Source organism: Microtus oregoni, unplaced genomic scaffold (genome assembly GCF_018167655.1).
Source record: "Microtus oregoni isolate MIOR12 unplaced genomic scaffold, Mior012 000022F_ref0000154, whole genome shotgun sequence".
NCBI classification, from domain to species: Eukaryota; Metazoa; Chordata; class Mammalia; order Rodentia; family Cricetidae; genus Microtus; species Microtus oregoni.
The window spans coordinates 1,833,743-1,849,332 of record NW_024543081.1 but is presented as its reverse complement, the minus strand read 5'-3'; the positions used below and the strand labels follow the sequence as shown (position 1 = coordinate 1,849,332).

Genomic DNA, 15,590 nt, shown 5'->3' with positions numbered 1-15,590 from the left:
GAAAAAGCTCATTCATAATAGTTTATAACTTCACAGAGTCTCAGCCTAACACTTTTCTGCTTGATCACCATAAGGCTCACCTGGGCCATCATCTGGCTCAAGCCCTGGTACAGCAGGTGCCAGGACTCCTGGAGAAACCAAAGTGACTACGTGGAAATGCAGACCATTGAAAGTTAGACTGCTTTTCCCAGTAGCCACTTAAAAGAAGCACTGCATTAGAGTCCAGTGTTCGTGTTTGCCAGGTTCAACAGGGGGATCTGTGGGAACCAGTTCAGGAACTGTCAAGGGAAGCTCACTTCGAACACCAGGCACTGGCGCCTCTGGCACTGTTACAACACCAGGTCAGGCAAGGTGTTGGTTCTCAGCCTGCTCTGCAATCCCTCCATCTCCCCACCTCCTTTTGTCCATGTACATCTTTTCTTCTTTATCCCATTTTCTTCTCCATCCCCTTCGTCGAGACCACCTTTTTCCTATTTCATGGCCTTGACTCATATTTTCTCCCATCTAGATGTGTTTGTTTCACAGCCAGAGGCTGGAATTCACACATGAGAGGAATGTGCTGTCTTTCTGAGTCTGGGTTACCTCACTTTAAGTGCTTTATATCCTTCCATGCTCTGGCACATGTATAATCCTGCTTTGCATTGGTATCATATTCTTATCATCACCTTTTCTGTTGACAGATCAAGGCTGATTCTATTTCCTTACTATTAGGAAAAAGAGTATCATTATATGGATGCACAGATGCCTCTGCAGTAAGATATGCAGTCCTTTGGGTATCTGCCCAGAGCTCACTTTTAGATAAGGGGTGTTATTAGTTGCAGTTAAAAGTAACAGATGTATTTTGCTTTGAGAAGACCATATTGCCAGCGTATGATGATGCTGGTCTATACACCTTAAGTAATGTCTGAGGACACAGGGAAGTGCCATGTAGTTTTAGGACTATATCCAATTTCAAGGACCACAAGGACATATATATTTTAGGTGTTGGGAAAGCAGAAGTGAAAATAATCTCTAAACTTAGAATCGATTTCTGCAAAGGAGAAATAATAAAAATTGGCCTGTTGGTTATTGAAGCAGGGTGAGATGCACAGCAGCCAAGTGTGTACAATCCACCGACTTCATGTACACAGAATAATCAATAAGAGCACTGTGCAGCCAAGTATGTACAATCCACTGACTTCATGTACACAGAATAATCAATAAGAGCACTGCGCAGCCAAGTGTGTACAATCCACTGACTTCATGTACACAGAATAATCAATAAGAGCACTGTGCAGCCAAGTGTGTACAATCCACCGACTTCATGTACACAGAATAATCAATAAGAGCCCTCAAGTGGGAGGTCTTAACAGAATCATTGTTTTAAAAACAAGTCCTTACCAAAAAATAAATAAATAAATAAATAAATAAATAAATAAATAAAAGAGAACAAGTCCTACTGTATCATTCTTTGGAAAGAATGCACATGGATATAGTGTTCTCATGAATGAATCCGTGGAGGACTTATCACTTAACTATCATGGCTCTGTTGCAACGTCTAATTAGCTGCTTGAATATTTTCTTATACCACAAATACTTTTACCAAAAGTACAAAGATGAAAATTAGATAAACATTGCTAAGTAGCAGGTAGGAGTTGGCCAAATGAGTCATTAAGTGTTCCTGAATGAAGTGAAAGGAAGGTAGCGTTGCTAAGGCTGAAAAATGAGCCTTCAGGAAAAAGATGCTTAATAATTTCTGTTAATTAAGTGAAGGTATCCTCAAGATTAAGAAGCTCAGTGATGGAATTCTGAACAATAATTGGTCTGAGAGAAACAGAAACAACAGTTTTCCCTAGAGAAGCTAAGAAGACATTGGATTACCATTGTCTCACAGAGAATAGCAAACATAGGAGGAATGTATGAATTTTTCTCTAAAATAATATAGATTCCTCAGCCATCAGCTCAATATCTTCGTACAGAATCACCAGACGCATTCTCTGAATGTAGGCAGGGAAAATGACAATGACAGGCACCATCACATAACCATCCAACTATTTTACAGTTAATAATAAACTGGACTAGGTTGGGATTGGAAGCATGGGGTTTGAAATAGATGATCAAATTCACATCAAATTCACATACCTCCAAAATGTAAAATCAAACCAGACTGAAATGTCGTTTCTCGCTTTTTGGATTGGCAGAAATCCAAACGTTAGACAACAGTGATGTTGACAGGTCGGGCAGAAACAGGTAGTGTTTAGTGCCTGGCAGATGGGCACGCACCATGAGAAAACCCCATGGAGGCCAGCCAGACAAAAGAAACAGAACTACAGTCATTTACCCTTTGGCTCCAAAGCCCTGCAACAGGGTTCTGTGATGCATTACAAGGTGACATATACATATGCTGCTCGTGTTAGTGTTTTTGTTTTTCTAACAGAAGCAGATCAGAAACAAAAAGCTTATCTTCAGTAAAGAGGGTTGGGATGGGAGTGGGGTGGTAGGAGGGAAAATCTGTTGCAAATTTAACCATGCCACCATGACGAAGGACTAAGGAGGAGGCCCTAATATAACGATCTGTTTCCGAATGTGATCAGGGAAAAAGCAGAAACAGAACCTATATGCAATCTACAGCCTGATATTTTAAAAAGGGGTGGGTGTCCATATGCACATACGTTGTGCAAGGCTTGACATGATGGTCTCATGTGTACAAATGTGCTTACAGAAACAGGATGTTATATACATAATAAATAAATAAATCTTAAAAAAAAAAAAAAAGAAACCAGGAGATGGGAGAAAGAGAGTAGGAGGCCCCGGATTCTCCTAGTGTTCCATTGAGTTGCTTGTCATGACAGCTTTTTTTTTTTTTTATCCTTCCATAATTATCCCACAGTCTGAAATTGTACATGAGCCTATTTGGGGCACAAACCCAGCCTTGGAGTTTCTACAAAGACATGGAAGGATTTGCATGTTAATAGGCTTAGCCAGTGACTCTTAGACACTTTATAAATTAAGGCTGATTGTTGTTGGTTAAGAATTATTACCATACAACATTCTGAAGCAGAGAATATAACCAGGACTTTAATGACAGATACTGACCTGGTAGTTGAGTAAGAACAGCTATAATTCTTCAGTTAAGATGGAAGGATACGTGACTTGGATAACAAAACTAGTCGCGGGAGCAGCATGAGTCCAAGAGCTTGTTTTAGTTGAGCATGATTACATTACTTTAATCTTCTCTCTCTTTGTTTAGCAGGGACAACTGGAGTCTCAGCCAAATCAAGTGTAGCAACAGGAAGAACCACCAGCCTGCCAGGCAGTAAGTTTGCCTTGGGATACAGGAAAGGGTCAAATAATCACAGCAATCTATCCATTCCGATCAATTGGTATTGATCACAAACAAAACCATTGAAATATTTGGAAAAGGGGGGGAACACAATGGGAATATAAGAGAGTACTTAGTAATTGATTTTGTTTCTCAGAAACTTTAGAAGTTGATCTAATCCCAACTTTTTTGCATGTTGTTTAGGTAGGACAGATGAGTTTGTGGGAGCTACTAAGGGGCAAGGTAGCACAGCACAGGCGGAACTTCCCTAACTGGGGCCACCAGCTCAGAACACCAAACAGGGAGGCACAGCATATCAAACTGTTCCAGCAACGATCAACACAAAGAAAGACATCAGGAATTTACAAGTCTGAGAGTATATTTTTTTTAAAGATCCAATTAAAAGAATGATTGGTTAAATTAAAGCTTATAAAATTACTCTTATTTTCACCATGAATTTTTACATGCATAGCATTTGTAAGAAAGCAAAGTTCTATAGCTAAAACCTTGTTGTTTTCAAATTGGATCTAACTGAAACACAGGAGCTAACAACTAATTGTGGCTTCGGGTGAAGCTGCAATTGAAATATTGTTTATATTTGGAATCATGGATAACTGATACAAATTGGAGATCTTAGATCAAAATTTGATAGAGCAAGGACTTTGCTAATAATTCAATTATAAATGACTTAAAGAACCAACTAAATTTTGGAAGCATTACATTTATTGAGATATTACTATTATAATTATTATGGGAGAAATATTGAAGAAGAAATATACAAATTGTATAAGGGTTATTGTTACCTCTTATGGAGCAGTGCTTACAGTAAAACACTTTTGTTCCTAGAGGTGAAGATATAGAAGAAAAAATAATTGAATTGATGGTCAAAATTTTAAGAAATAAGATAAAACTTTCTAAAAATTGTAACTGAGAGACTAGTGTTTACTTATATTGGTCTTTAAAAGATATACTAAGTAGAATTAACTGTTACAGAAACAGGAACAGTTCCTGTGTCAACTGGAATTACAGAGAGAACTGCATCATCCCTTGGACAACATACAACTACTGGACCATCATCTGAAGTACCAGAAACAACTAAAATATCAGCAACTGGCACACAGTCAACTGGCCCATCAACTGAAAAAACTGTGGCAAAGGCAACATCAGCTGGAGAAACAACAATAACTACACGAAGATCTAGAGTTGCAATTATGTCTGGACACACACCTGGTACCACATCAGCAGCTAGTCCCTCAGTCTCAGTGTCAGGAAGTACAGAGACAAATGGTGAAGTGGCTGTGACATCAGGCAAGACAACTAGGGTGACTGTAACATCTGTCCAATCACCTGAAGTGAAGGAGACACCCACACAGTTAGCAGAGAGCACACATGGATCTACTGTAGCTTTAGATAAAAATATAATATCTTCTGGCCCTACTACAACAACTGGACCTTCATCCTCTCAAGGAGTACAAACAAGTAGAGAAACTGTCACAGGAACAGGAACAACTGGTGTGTCCACTCGCATTACAGAGAGAACTGCAGAAGCCATTGAATTCTCACCAACTACTGAATCATCTTCAAGAGCACCAGAAACAACTAAAGTATCCATAACAGGCACACAGTCCACTGGTCCATCAACTGAAGGATTAGTGACTAAAGCAACATCAGTCGGAGAAACAACCATAACTACAGCAAGACTTGGAGACGCTGGGACATCTGGACAAACACCTGGTACCACATCAGCAACTAGTCCATCAGTTTCATTGTCAGGAAGTACAGTGACAAATGGTGAAGTGGCTGTTACATCTGGCCAGACAAGTAGGGTGACTGTCACATCTACCCAATCACCTGAAATGAGGAAGACATCCACAAAGTCAGCAGAGAGAACACTGGGATCTACTGTAGCTGTAGACCAAACTGTAGTGTCTTCTGGACCTTCTGCAACAACTGGGCCTTCATCATCTCAAGGACTACAAACACATACAGAAACTGTCACAGGAACAGATACGACTGGTTTGTCAACTAGCATTACAGACAAAACTGCTCAATCCATTAAATCCTCACCAACTACTGGACCATCGTCTAGAGCACCAGAAACAACTAAAGTATCCATAACAGGCACACAGTCAACTGGCACACTAACTGTAAAAACTGTAACAAATCTAACATCAGTTGGAGAAGCAACAATAACTACTGCAAAAACTCACGTAGCAGTAACGTCTGGGGAAACGCCTGGTACCACATCAGCAAATAGTCCATCAGTTTCAGTGTCAGGACGTACAATGTCAAATAGTGAAGTGTCTGTGACATCAGGCAAGACAACTAGGGTGACTGTAACATCTGTCCAATCACCTGAAGTGAGGGAGACATCCACAAATTCAGCAGAGAGCACACTGGTTTCTACTGTAGCTTTAGATCAATCTGTAATATCTTCTGGCCCTACTACAACAACTGGGCCTTCACCATCTCAAGAACTACAAACAAGTAGAGAAACTGTCACAGGAACAGGAACAACTGGTATGTCCACTCGCATTACAGAGCAAACTGCACAAGCCATTGAATCCTCACCAACTACTGGAGCAGCATCTAAAGCACCAGAAACAACTAAAGTATCCTACACTGACACACTGTCCACTGGCCCATCAACTGAAGGATTAGTGACTAAAGCAACATCGATTGGAGAAACAACCATAACTACAGCAAGACATGGAGAGGCTGTGACATCTGGACAAACACCTGGTACCACATCAGCAAATAGTCCATCAGTTTCGCCGTCAGGAAGTACAGTGACAAATGGTGAAGTGGCTGTAACATCTGGCCAGACAACTAGGGTGACTGTCACATCTACCCAGTCACCTGAAGTGAGGGTGACATCCACAAAGTCAGCAGAGAGCACACTGGCTTCTACTGAATCTGTAGACCAAACTGTAGTGTCTTCTGGCCCTACTACAACAACTGGACCTTCACCATCTCAAGGAGTACAAACAAGTAGAGAAACTGTCACAGGAACAGGAACAACTCCTGTGTCGACTGGAATTACAGAGAGAACTGCATCATCCCTTGGACAACATACAACTACTAGACCATCATCTGAAGTACCAGAAACAACTAAAGTATCCTTAACTAGCCCACAGTCAACTGGCACATCAACGGAAGGAACCGTGACAAATCCAATATCAGTTGTAGAAACAACAATAAATACAGTAAAGCCTAGAGATGCACTGAAATCTGTACCCACACACAGGAGCACAACAGCAACTAGTCCCTCAGTCTCAGTGTCAGGAAGTACAGTGTCAAATAGTGAAGTGCCTGTGACATCAGGCAAGACAACTAGGGTGACTGTAACATCTGTCCAATCACCTGAAGTGAGGGAGACATCCACAAAGTCAGCAGAGAGCACACTGGCATCTACTGTAGCTGTAGATCAAACTATAATATCCTCTGGCCCTACAACAACAACTGGACCTTCATCATCTCAAGGACTACAAACAAGTAGAGAAACTGTCACAGGAACAGGAACAACTGGTATGTCCACTCGCATTACAGACAATACCGCACAAGCCATTGAATCCTCACCAACTACTGGACCATCATCTAAAGCACCAGAAACAACTAAAGTATCCTACACTGACACACTGTCCACTGGCCCATCAACTGAAGGATTAGTGACTAAAGCAACATCGATTGGAGAAACAACCATAACTACAGCAAGACATGGAGAGGCTGTGACATCTGGACAAACACCTGGTACCACATCAGCAAATAGTCCATCAGTTTCGCCGTCAGGAAGGACAGTAACAAATGGTGAAGTGGCTGTAACATCTGGCCAGACAACTAGGGTGACTGTCACATCTACCCAGTCACCTGAAGTGAAGGTGACATCCACAAAGTCAGCAGAGAGCACACTGGCTTCTACTGTATCTGTAGACCAAACTGTAGTGTCTTCTGGCCCTACTACAACAACTGGGCCTTCATCCTCTCAAGGAGTACAAACAAGTAGGGAAACTGTCACAGGAACAACTCTTTGGTCAACTGGCATTACAGACAAAACTGCACAAGCCATTGAATCCTCACCAACTACTGGAGCAGCATCCAGAGCACCAGAAACAACTAAAGTATCCATAACAGGCACACAGTCCACTGGTCCATCAACTGAAGGATTAGTGACTAAAGCAACATCGGTCGGAGAAACAACCATAACTACAGCGAGACTTGGAGATGCTGGGACATCTGGACAAACACCTGGTACCACATCAGCAACTAGTCCATCAGTTTCAGTGTCAGGAAGTACAGTGACAAATGGTGAAGTGACTGTTACATCTGGCCAGACAACTAGGGTGACATCTACCCAATCACCTGAAGTGAGGAAGACATCCACAAAGTCAGCAGAGAAAACACTGGGATCTACTGTAGCTGTAGACCAAACTGTAGTGTCTTCTGGACCTTCTGCAACAACTGGGCCTTCATCATCTCAAGGACTACAAACACATACAGAAACTGTCACAGGAACAGATACGACTGGTTTGTCAACTAGCATTACAGACAAAACTGCTCAATCCATTAAATCCTCACCAACTACTGGACCATCGTCTAGAGCACCAGAAACAACTAAAGTATCCATAACAGGCACACAGTCAACTGGCACACTAACTGTAAAAACTGTAACAAATCTAACATCAGTTGGAGAAGCAACAATAACTACTGCAAAACCTCACGTAGCAGTAACGTCTGGGAAAACACCTGTTACCACATCAGCAAATAGCCCATCAGTTTCAGTGTCAGGACGTACAATGTCAAATAGTGAAGTGTCTGTGACATCAGGCAAGACAACTAGGGTGACTGTAACATCTGTCCAATCACCTGAAGTGAGGGAGACATCCACAAAATCAGCAGAGAGCACACTGGTTTCTGCTGTAGCTTTAGATCAAACTGTAATATCCTCCGGCCCTACAACAACAACTGGACCTTCATCATCTCAGGGGCTCCAAACAAGTAGAGAAACTGTCACAGGAACAGGAACAACTGGTATGTCCACTCGCATTACAGAGCAAACTGCACAAGCCATTGAATCCTCACCAACTACTGGACCATCATCTAAAGCACCAGAAACAACTAAAGTATCCTACACTGACACACTGTCCACTGGCCCATCAACTGAAGGATTAGTGACTAAAGCAACATCGATTGGAGAAACAACCATAACTACAGCAAGACATGGAGAGGCTGTGACATCTGGACAAACACCTGGTACCACATCAGCAAATAGTCCATCAGTTTCGCCGTCAGGAAGGACAGTAACAAATGGTGAAGTGGCTGTAACATCTGGCCAGACAACTAGGGTGACTGTCACATCTACCCAGTCACCTGAAGTGAAGGTGACATCCACAAAGTCAGCAGAGAGCACACTGGCTTCTACTGTATCTGTAGACCAAACTGTAGAGTCTTCTGGCCCTACTACAACAACTGGGCCTTCATCCTCTCAAGGACTACAAACAAGTAGAGAAACTGTCACAGGAACAGGAGCAACTCTTTGGTCAACTGGCATTACAGACAAAACTGCACAAGCCATTGAATCCTCACCAACTACTGGAGCAGCATCCAGAGCACCAGAAACAACTAAAGTATCCATAACAGGCACACAGTCAACTGTCACACTAACTGTAAAAACCACAAGAAATCCAACATCAGTTGGAGAAGCAACAATAACTACAGCAAAAACGCATGTAGCAGTAACGTCTGGGAAAACACCTGGTACCACATCAGCAAATAGTCCATCAGTATCAGCAAATAGTCCATCAGTTTCAGTGTCAGGACATACAGTGACAATTGGTGAAATGTCTGTGACATCAGGCAAGACAACTAGGGTGACTGTTACATCTACCCAATCACCTGAAGTAAGGAAGACTACTACTATGTCAGCAGAGAGCACCCTGGCTTCTACTGTAGCTTTAGATCAAACTGTAATATCTTCTGGCCCTACCACAACAACTGGACCTTCACCATCTCAAGAACTACAAACAAGTAGAGAAACTGTCACAGGAACAACTCCTGTGTCGACTGGAATTACAGAGAGAACTGCATCATCCCTTGGACAACATACAATTACTAGACCATCATCTAAAGCACCAGAAACCACTAAAATATCCATAACAGGCACACAGTCACCTGGCCAATCAACTGTAAAAACCGTAACAAATCTAACATCAGTTGGAAAAGCAACAACATCTACCACAACACCTCTAGTGGCAGTGACATCTGGACACACACCTGGTACCACATCAGCAACTAGTCCCTCCGTTTCTGTGTCAGGAAGTACAGATACAAATGGTGAAGTAGCTGTGACATCTGGTAAGACAACCAGGGTGACTGTAACCTCTGTCCAATCAGCTGAAGTGGGGGAGACATCCACACAGTCATTTGGGAGCTCACCAGGATCTACTGTACTTTCTGATCAAACTGTAAGATCTTCTGGCCCTACTACAACAACTGGACCTTCCTCATCTCAAGGACTACAAACAAGTAGAGAAACTGCTACTGGACGAAGAACAACTGGTGTGTCCACTGGAGTTACAGAAAGAACCACACAATCCCTGGGACCATCAGCATCAACTGAGCCATCATCTGAAGCACCAAACACAACTAAATTATCAGTTACAGATACAAGTAAAATGGGCTCATTAACTGGAATCACCGTGAGAAATGTATCTTCCGTTGGAGAATCAACAACAGCTATATCTTCTGCTCAAGTACTATTATCTACTAGGGTAACAGTCACTGGCTCAGAGACAACCAGTTCGTCAAATGCAGTTACAGAGACAACTGGGTCATCTGAAGGACAATCATCTTCAACTGGAGCAGTACCTGTCATGTCTATTTCATCCGGCCAAACACCTGCAACTACTATTATGCCTAGACCTTCATCACAACCTATAGGTACATTTGGTGATTTGACTTCGCCATTAGAGCCATCACCTAGATTAACTGTAACATTTGAGCCCTCACCTGGAAACACATGGACATCAAGTTTACCCACTGAAGTTTCTGGAAGAACTGTACCAGCTGATGAAGGAACCACAGAAAGAAGAAATACTAGTAGAGTCCCAGGAGTTGAATCTACAACAAAGGGAGGCAAGTATGATTAGCTGAATCTAGAGGGTTCCTTGTGCCAAGGCAATGGTTGCTCTGGTTCAGACTAGGATATTGTTAAATGTTATAGTAAGTAAATAAGATATTAAGTCCTGAAATTAGTGAATACTCATGTTTACCAAAGCACCTTTATTCTAATATGAATTTCAGACTTCATGGTAAATTTGTTATCTTTCTTGTATGATGGAAGCAGGTACAAGGGAAGCCCAGGCTCTGATCATTCTTTCTGATAACAAAGAAGTCAAGGCTCACCTGTGGGTTCTGCTGGTGATTGTGTACCAGCAAATATAAAACCCAACTTATGATAAAGTTAAATAATATAACCAAGGGCCTGAGTTTTAGTAGAAATTGCTAGAGATGATCCATTTTATCAATATATAGATTTGAGATACATAACAGAATGTTCACCCTTTTTACTAGCACCACATACAATATTGGTTTTTTTTAAAAATCAGAAATAGAAAAAGAACCATAGATGCACCACTCTTACGGTTGAAGGCATGGCCAAATTCACCACACCTGAGAAGTCAGGCAAGGCAGGGGGAGGGTATGACTCAGAGTGCCACTTAGCATGATGCTGACTGATAAGTCTAATGAATAATGGTCACTAGGATGATTTATGTGATTAAAGATCAGATCAAAATTGTCTAGTATTTTGTATTTCATATCCCGTTAGGTGATATAGAGCTTTCATGGAAGAACAGGCAACTGCCTCCTCAGAACTTAATCGAGAAAAATATTTTATAACAAATCGGTGGAATCATAGCTGTATTCTGTGGGACAGGACCCTAATCTGGGTTATGTAGCATGTATTAATTTCCACAGCAGCTAGGCGGTGGTGGCACACGCCTTTAATCCCAGCACTCAGGACATGGAGGCAGGCGGATCTCTGTGAGTTCGAGGCCAGCCTGGTCTACAAGAGCTAGTTCCAGGACAGGAACCAAAAAAGATACGGAGAAACCCTGTCTCGAAAAATCAAAAAAAAAAAAAAAATTCCACAGCAGCCCATGTTTCCAAGACATGCACTTTTTACCATTTTCAAACAACAATGTCAGGGAGAATTTCAGTTAGCAGGTGTAGGTGAGGCATTGCACTCAGGAGACCAGGAGGCGATTGGGTTCCTAACTTCCAGCACCGGTCTTCCTCCTGTGGTAAAGGTTATAAACTGGGCAGAAAGGATAGTATATTTAAAGAAAAATACCAGCGAGGCCTCAGAAATTAGAACTTTAACTAAAAACAAAGAAAAACAGACAAACAAAAAACCAAAAACAATAACATAAAAAGCTAAGTCAGTATAGATGCTCCCATACTACACCTATATAGGACTGTTCTGTATCAGAAGTTTCTCTAATTTTGTTATATTTGATTAATTTTATTGTTTGTCTGTGTGCCATGTGCTATGAGAACTCTGTGGGAAAAGATCTGAACATTTTGGGGAAAGTTACTAGGTATTAAGGAAATGAAGACTACAATAATATCACAGCAGTTTGTGAGGTGTTAAAAGGTGAGCATGTTAAGCAGATATCTCCCCTTATGACTAAAGAAAATCACAGGTTCACGCCCAAGTAAGTGAAGCAAAAGATCAGGAAGCCCACATGGCAATTGACTGTGTCATTAGAAGTCACTGACTTTGTCTTGATTTTGACTAGCTCAATAGTGCCCGTTGGGATACATAGGAGTGCTAGGTAGAAGCAGGGCCATCACACAAGGTCTGAGTTCAGGCGTGACGCCCATTCAGATCACTGTTTCCTAAGAACCAGGCCATTGCTTCTGGTTTTCTGTTTTACGTCAGGTCTCATATGTCTCATATGCCCAATATTTGTATCATGAGGACCACTCTGAACAGGGTTGTCTGTTGGATTTTTGACATTTACATGATAATTACATTAAGAATGTAAGTTATTTATTTAAGGATATCTTCTGATTTAAATGTGAGAATATTTATTATTTTCTCACATTGCTTGTGAAAACGTAGACAAAGACATTATCTAACTTGGTGTCAGTTTTGCAGCAAGTCGAGTGGTGAAACTGCTGAGTTTCCCTCTCCCTATCGACTCCAAAGCCTCTGCTTTTCAGTGCAATATCATCTTCTTTAAAGAAAAATGCACCACGTCCTTTAATAACTCAGCAGAAAAACTTGCTTTTGAAGGAGTAGTTTGTCTTCATTTCTCACATACACTGACAAGACACAAGTAATGAAAGGGCCTTAAAATTTCACCATACTGACTCCTCGCTCCATCTATTATTCTGAAACAAGCTTTAGAGAGTTTTAGTGGAGAAAATTATAATACTATTGCTTTATTAAGAATTTTGTAACATTCTTTTGAGATCATTCCAACTTGACATCAAGTTCACGAGTGCCTATATGGTAATTTATTTTTTCAGTGCTACTAATTTTTCAAGGTTATTGTACATTAAATGCCTAAGACAGAAAGGTACCTAGATTCATAGTACTGGACTAGCAAGATAGCTCAGGCAGCAAAGGTACTTGCCTGTAATCTTGTAGACAGAATTTGGTGCCAGAACCCATGTAAAGGTTGAAGGATAGAACTAACAAAGTTGCGTATTGTCCTCCATGTGTGAGCCATGAGACCTGCCTCAGTCTAGCACACACACACACACACACACACACACACACACACACCCCAACACCACCACCACCACCACCAACAACAACAACAATGATGATAGGGGCTGGAGAGATGACTCCGTTAAGATCATTTGCTGCTCTTGCAGTAAAGCCGGGTTCAATTTCCAGCACATACATGGTAGTTCACAACTGACTACAACTCAAGTCCCAGGGGATCTGACACCTGCTTCTTATATCTACAGGCAACAGGCACACACAAAGTACACATATGTGCATGCACGTAAAACACATAAGCATACATCAAAGAAGAACAACAGCAGTAATACAGTTTCTTCGTTTGCAGAGTGTCACACAGAACATAGGCTCTAATGAAGAGACTAGTCTGGGCATAGTGGTGTACACTTTTAATCCCAGCATTTAAGAGGCAGCATTTGGAAAAATGCTATATAGTTCTGATATATAGACATATTTCATAACTGGATCTACTGTCCCACGAGGACTACAGACACTTAAAAGCCTGCTTGCTAACTACACACAATCCATATTCACCTCAGAACAAGTTTAACTGAAGACATTTTGTAAAAAGAAAACTTTACAGTTTACATAAGGACATAGTCAAAGATGTCCAACCAAGGTTACTAAGAAAAAGCACACCAATTCTTCACTTACCAGCCTACTAACAATGGTTCTGTATCTCAAGTTGTCATTGGACACCCCTCCCCCCTGGATGGGTTGAGGTTTTGCTTCTATGGCCTTGGACCTTTGTGTTGCAAGAGCACTTGAAATGAAGAGTATTAGCCTGTCTGTGTAAAGTTATAATAGAAAGCCTTTACAACCCCTTTATTCCTGACAAGTATTTCACCTTTAAAATCCTGGGAAGGGGCTGGAATTGGTCTCATAGCCCCTACAATTCAATTTTTAAAATAATCTGCCAATAGACTCTATTGAAACAGGATGGATGGTTCAATTGTTCTGCAAGATTTCTCTTGAACATAAAAACCACATTAAGATATTCATAATATCTCTAGCTTGACTAGTAGAGATAACATAAATTAGCCTTAGCAACATCCCAATACACAGGTTTCTTAATCCCCAAAGCAATATTAATAATTAGTATTTTCTTGATATTTAAAATTTTTATCGAACCTACTAAGACATTGTCTTCTATTTTTGGGAAGTAAATAAATGTATGCAGGAGAAAGTCACCTGCCTCTCCCATAGACTGTTAGGAATGTTGCCTCTGCTGGTTAAACTGATCCCTCTGATTGCTTTTGAAATGGGATAATCCGTGGAGTATTTACCATAGCAGGTGCCAGAGAAACAGGTCTAAATAAGAATCTGTAAACCGGGTGGTGGTGGCACATGCCTTTAATCCCAGCACTTGAAAGGCAGAGGCAGGCAGATCTCTGTGAGTTCGAGGCCAGCCTGGTCTAGAAGAGCTAGTTTCAGGACAGGAACCAAAAAGCTACGGAGAAACCCTGTCTCAGAAAGAAAAACAAAGCAAAACAAAAAAACAAAACAACAACAAAAAGAATCTGTAGATTTCCAAAGAGTAAGTTTGTCAGAGACCAACAATCTTGTGATTCCCATGCCTTCTGTGTTTCAGTGACCACTGGGTCCATCCCTGCCACAACTGTTGCCCCAGGCAGTTCCAACACAGGTGAGTCCATGTTGTAATGTGAGTGTTCCATGTGCCCTCTTACCACTGCATGCTTTCTTTGATTCATTGATGGAGGATCACAGGGTTTCTGTCATCATTACATCTTTGCCATTAATCTATTTCTTCTTCCTTTCTCTCAGAGGTCACAACTTCCCTACAAGTAAATGGAACAGTAAAAAGTGAAGGAGCCACAGCTGAGCACTGAGGGGCTTGTACCTTCCCTCCTAGTAACTCCTTCAAATCTTCTAAAAATACCCATCTAATAAGCTTTATTGATAAGAAAATAATAGATTAAAAAACAAAAGTTGTATTGCCTCCTGTATCTCCACAAGCTTGCAGTAGCTGTGGACTTCAGTAGGTTGTGACTCCTTTGACAGCCTCCGTCTTGAAAATTATTTACATTATTATTCATAACAGTAGCAAAATACGAGTTACGAAGTAACAATGAAAATAATATAATGGTTGGAGGTCACCATAACATGAAGGTTGAAAACCATTGTGTTAGATGATCATAAATCAAAACTAATGACCAATAAATGACATGGGAAGAAATTTCCTACCCACATTCAAAGTAAATGGCATTATGGTTGAGAACTGTCTCAGTAGACTTGATATAGAATCATTGCATGGGACAGTTTCTTCCATAAGAGGTCTCAGTGGTGGCTTTGTAGAGCTCTGGTTCCTATTTAAACTAACTACTAGGCACATAATTTAACTCACGAGCACAATTGTGTTCTTGTTTTAGAGAGCTCTGTTACAGTCTCTGGGAAAGCTCAAGAACCAGTGAGATCTAATATACCTCAGATATGGACGTAATGTTTTATATCAGTACATCATATACTTTCCTAGACCACAGTCTTTATTCCTTTCTTTGTTTTCTCTCTCAGAGG

General features: G+C 41.0%; 1 protein-coding gene across 1 annotated transcript; it reads left to right on the top strand.

The window, feature by feature from the left end:
* The first annotated feature begins 5,157 nt into the window (after nucleotides 1–5,157).
* Nucleotides 5,158–15,516, top strand: LOC121461437 (mucin-22-like). Its single transcript, XM_041672520.1, has 3 exons — nucleotides 5,158–9,055; nucleotides 14,647–14,700; nucleotides 15,446–15,516. The coding sequence occupies exons 1-3, from the start codon at nucleotides 5,158–5,160 to the stop codon at nucleotides 15,514–15,516; spliced, it is 4,023 nt and encodes a 1,340-aa protein (XP_041528454.1).
* Nucleotides 15,517–15,590: the final 74 nt, after the last annotated feature.

Bases quoted from the DNA above. Each gene is read 5' to 3' on its own strand.
- LOC121461437 (XM_041672520.1), top strand. From the start codon at position 5,158: ATGAGGAAGACATCCACAAAGTCAGCAGAGAGAACACTGGGATCTACT. The intron at 9,056-14,646 runs GTACCACATCAG...TCTGTGTTTCAG, and splicing joins AACGTCTGGGAAAACACCTG to TGACCACTGGGTCCATCCCT. The intron at 14,701-15,445 runs GTGAGTCCATGT...TTCTTGTTTTAG, and splicing joins CCCAGGCAGTTCCAACACAG to AGAGCTCTGTTACAGTCTCT.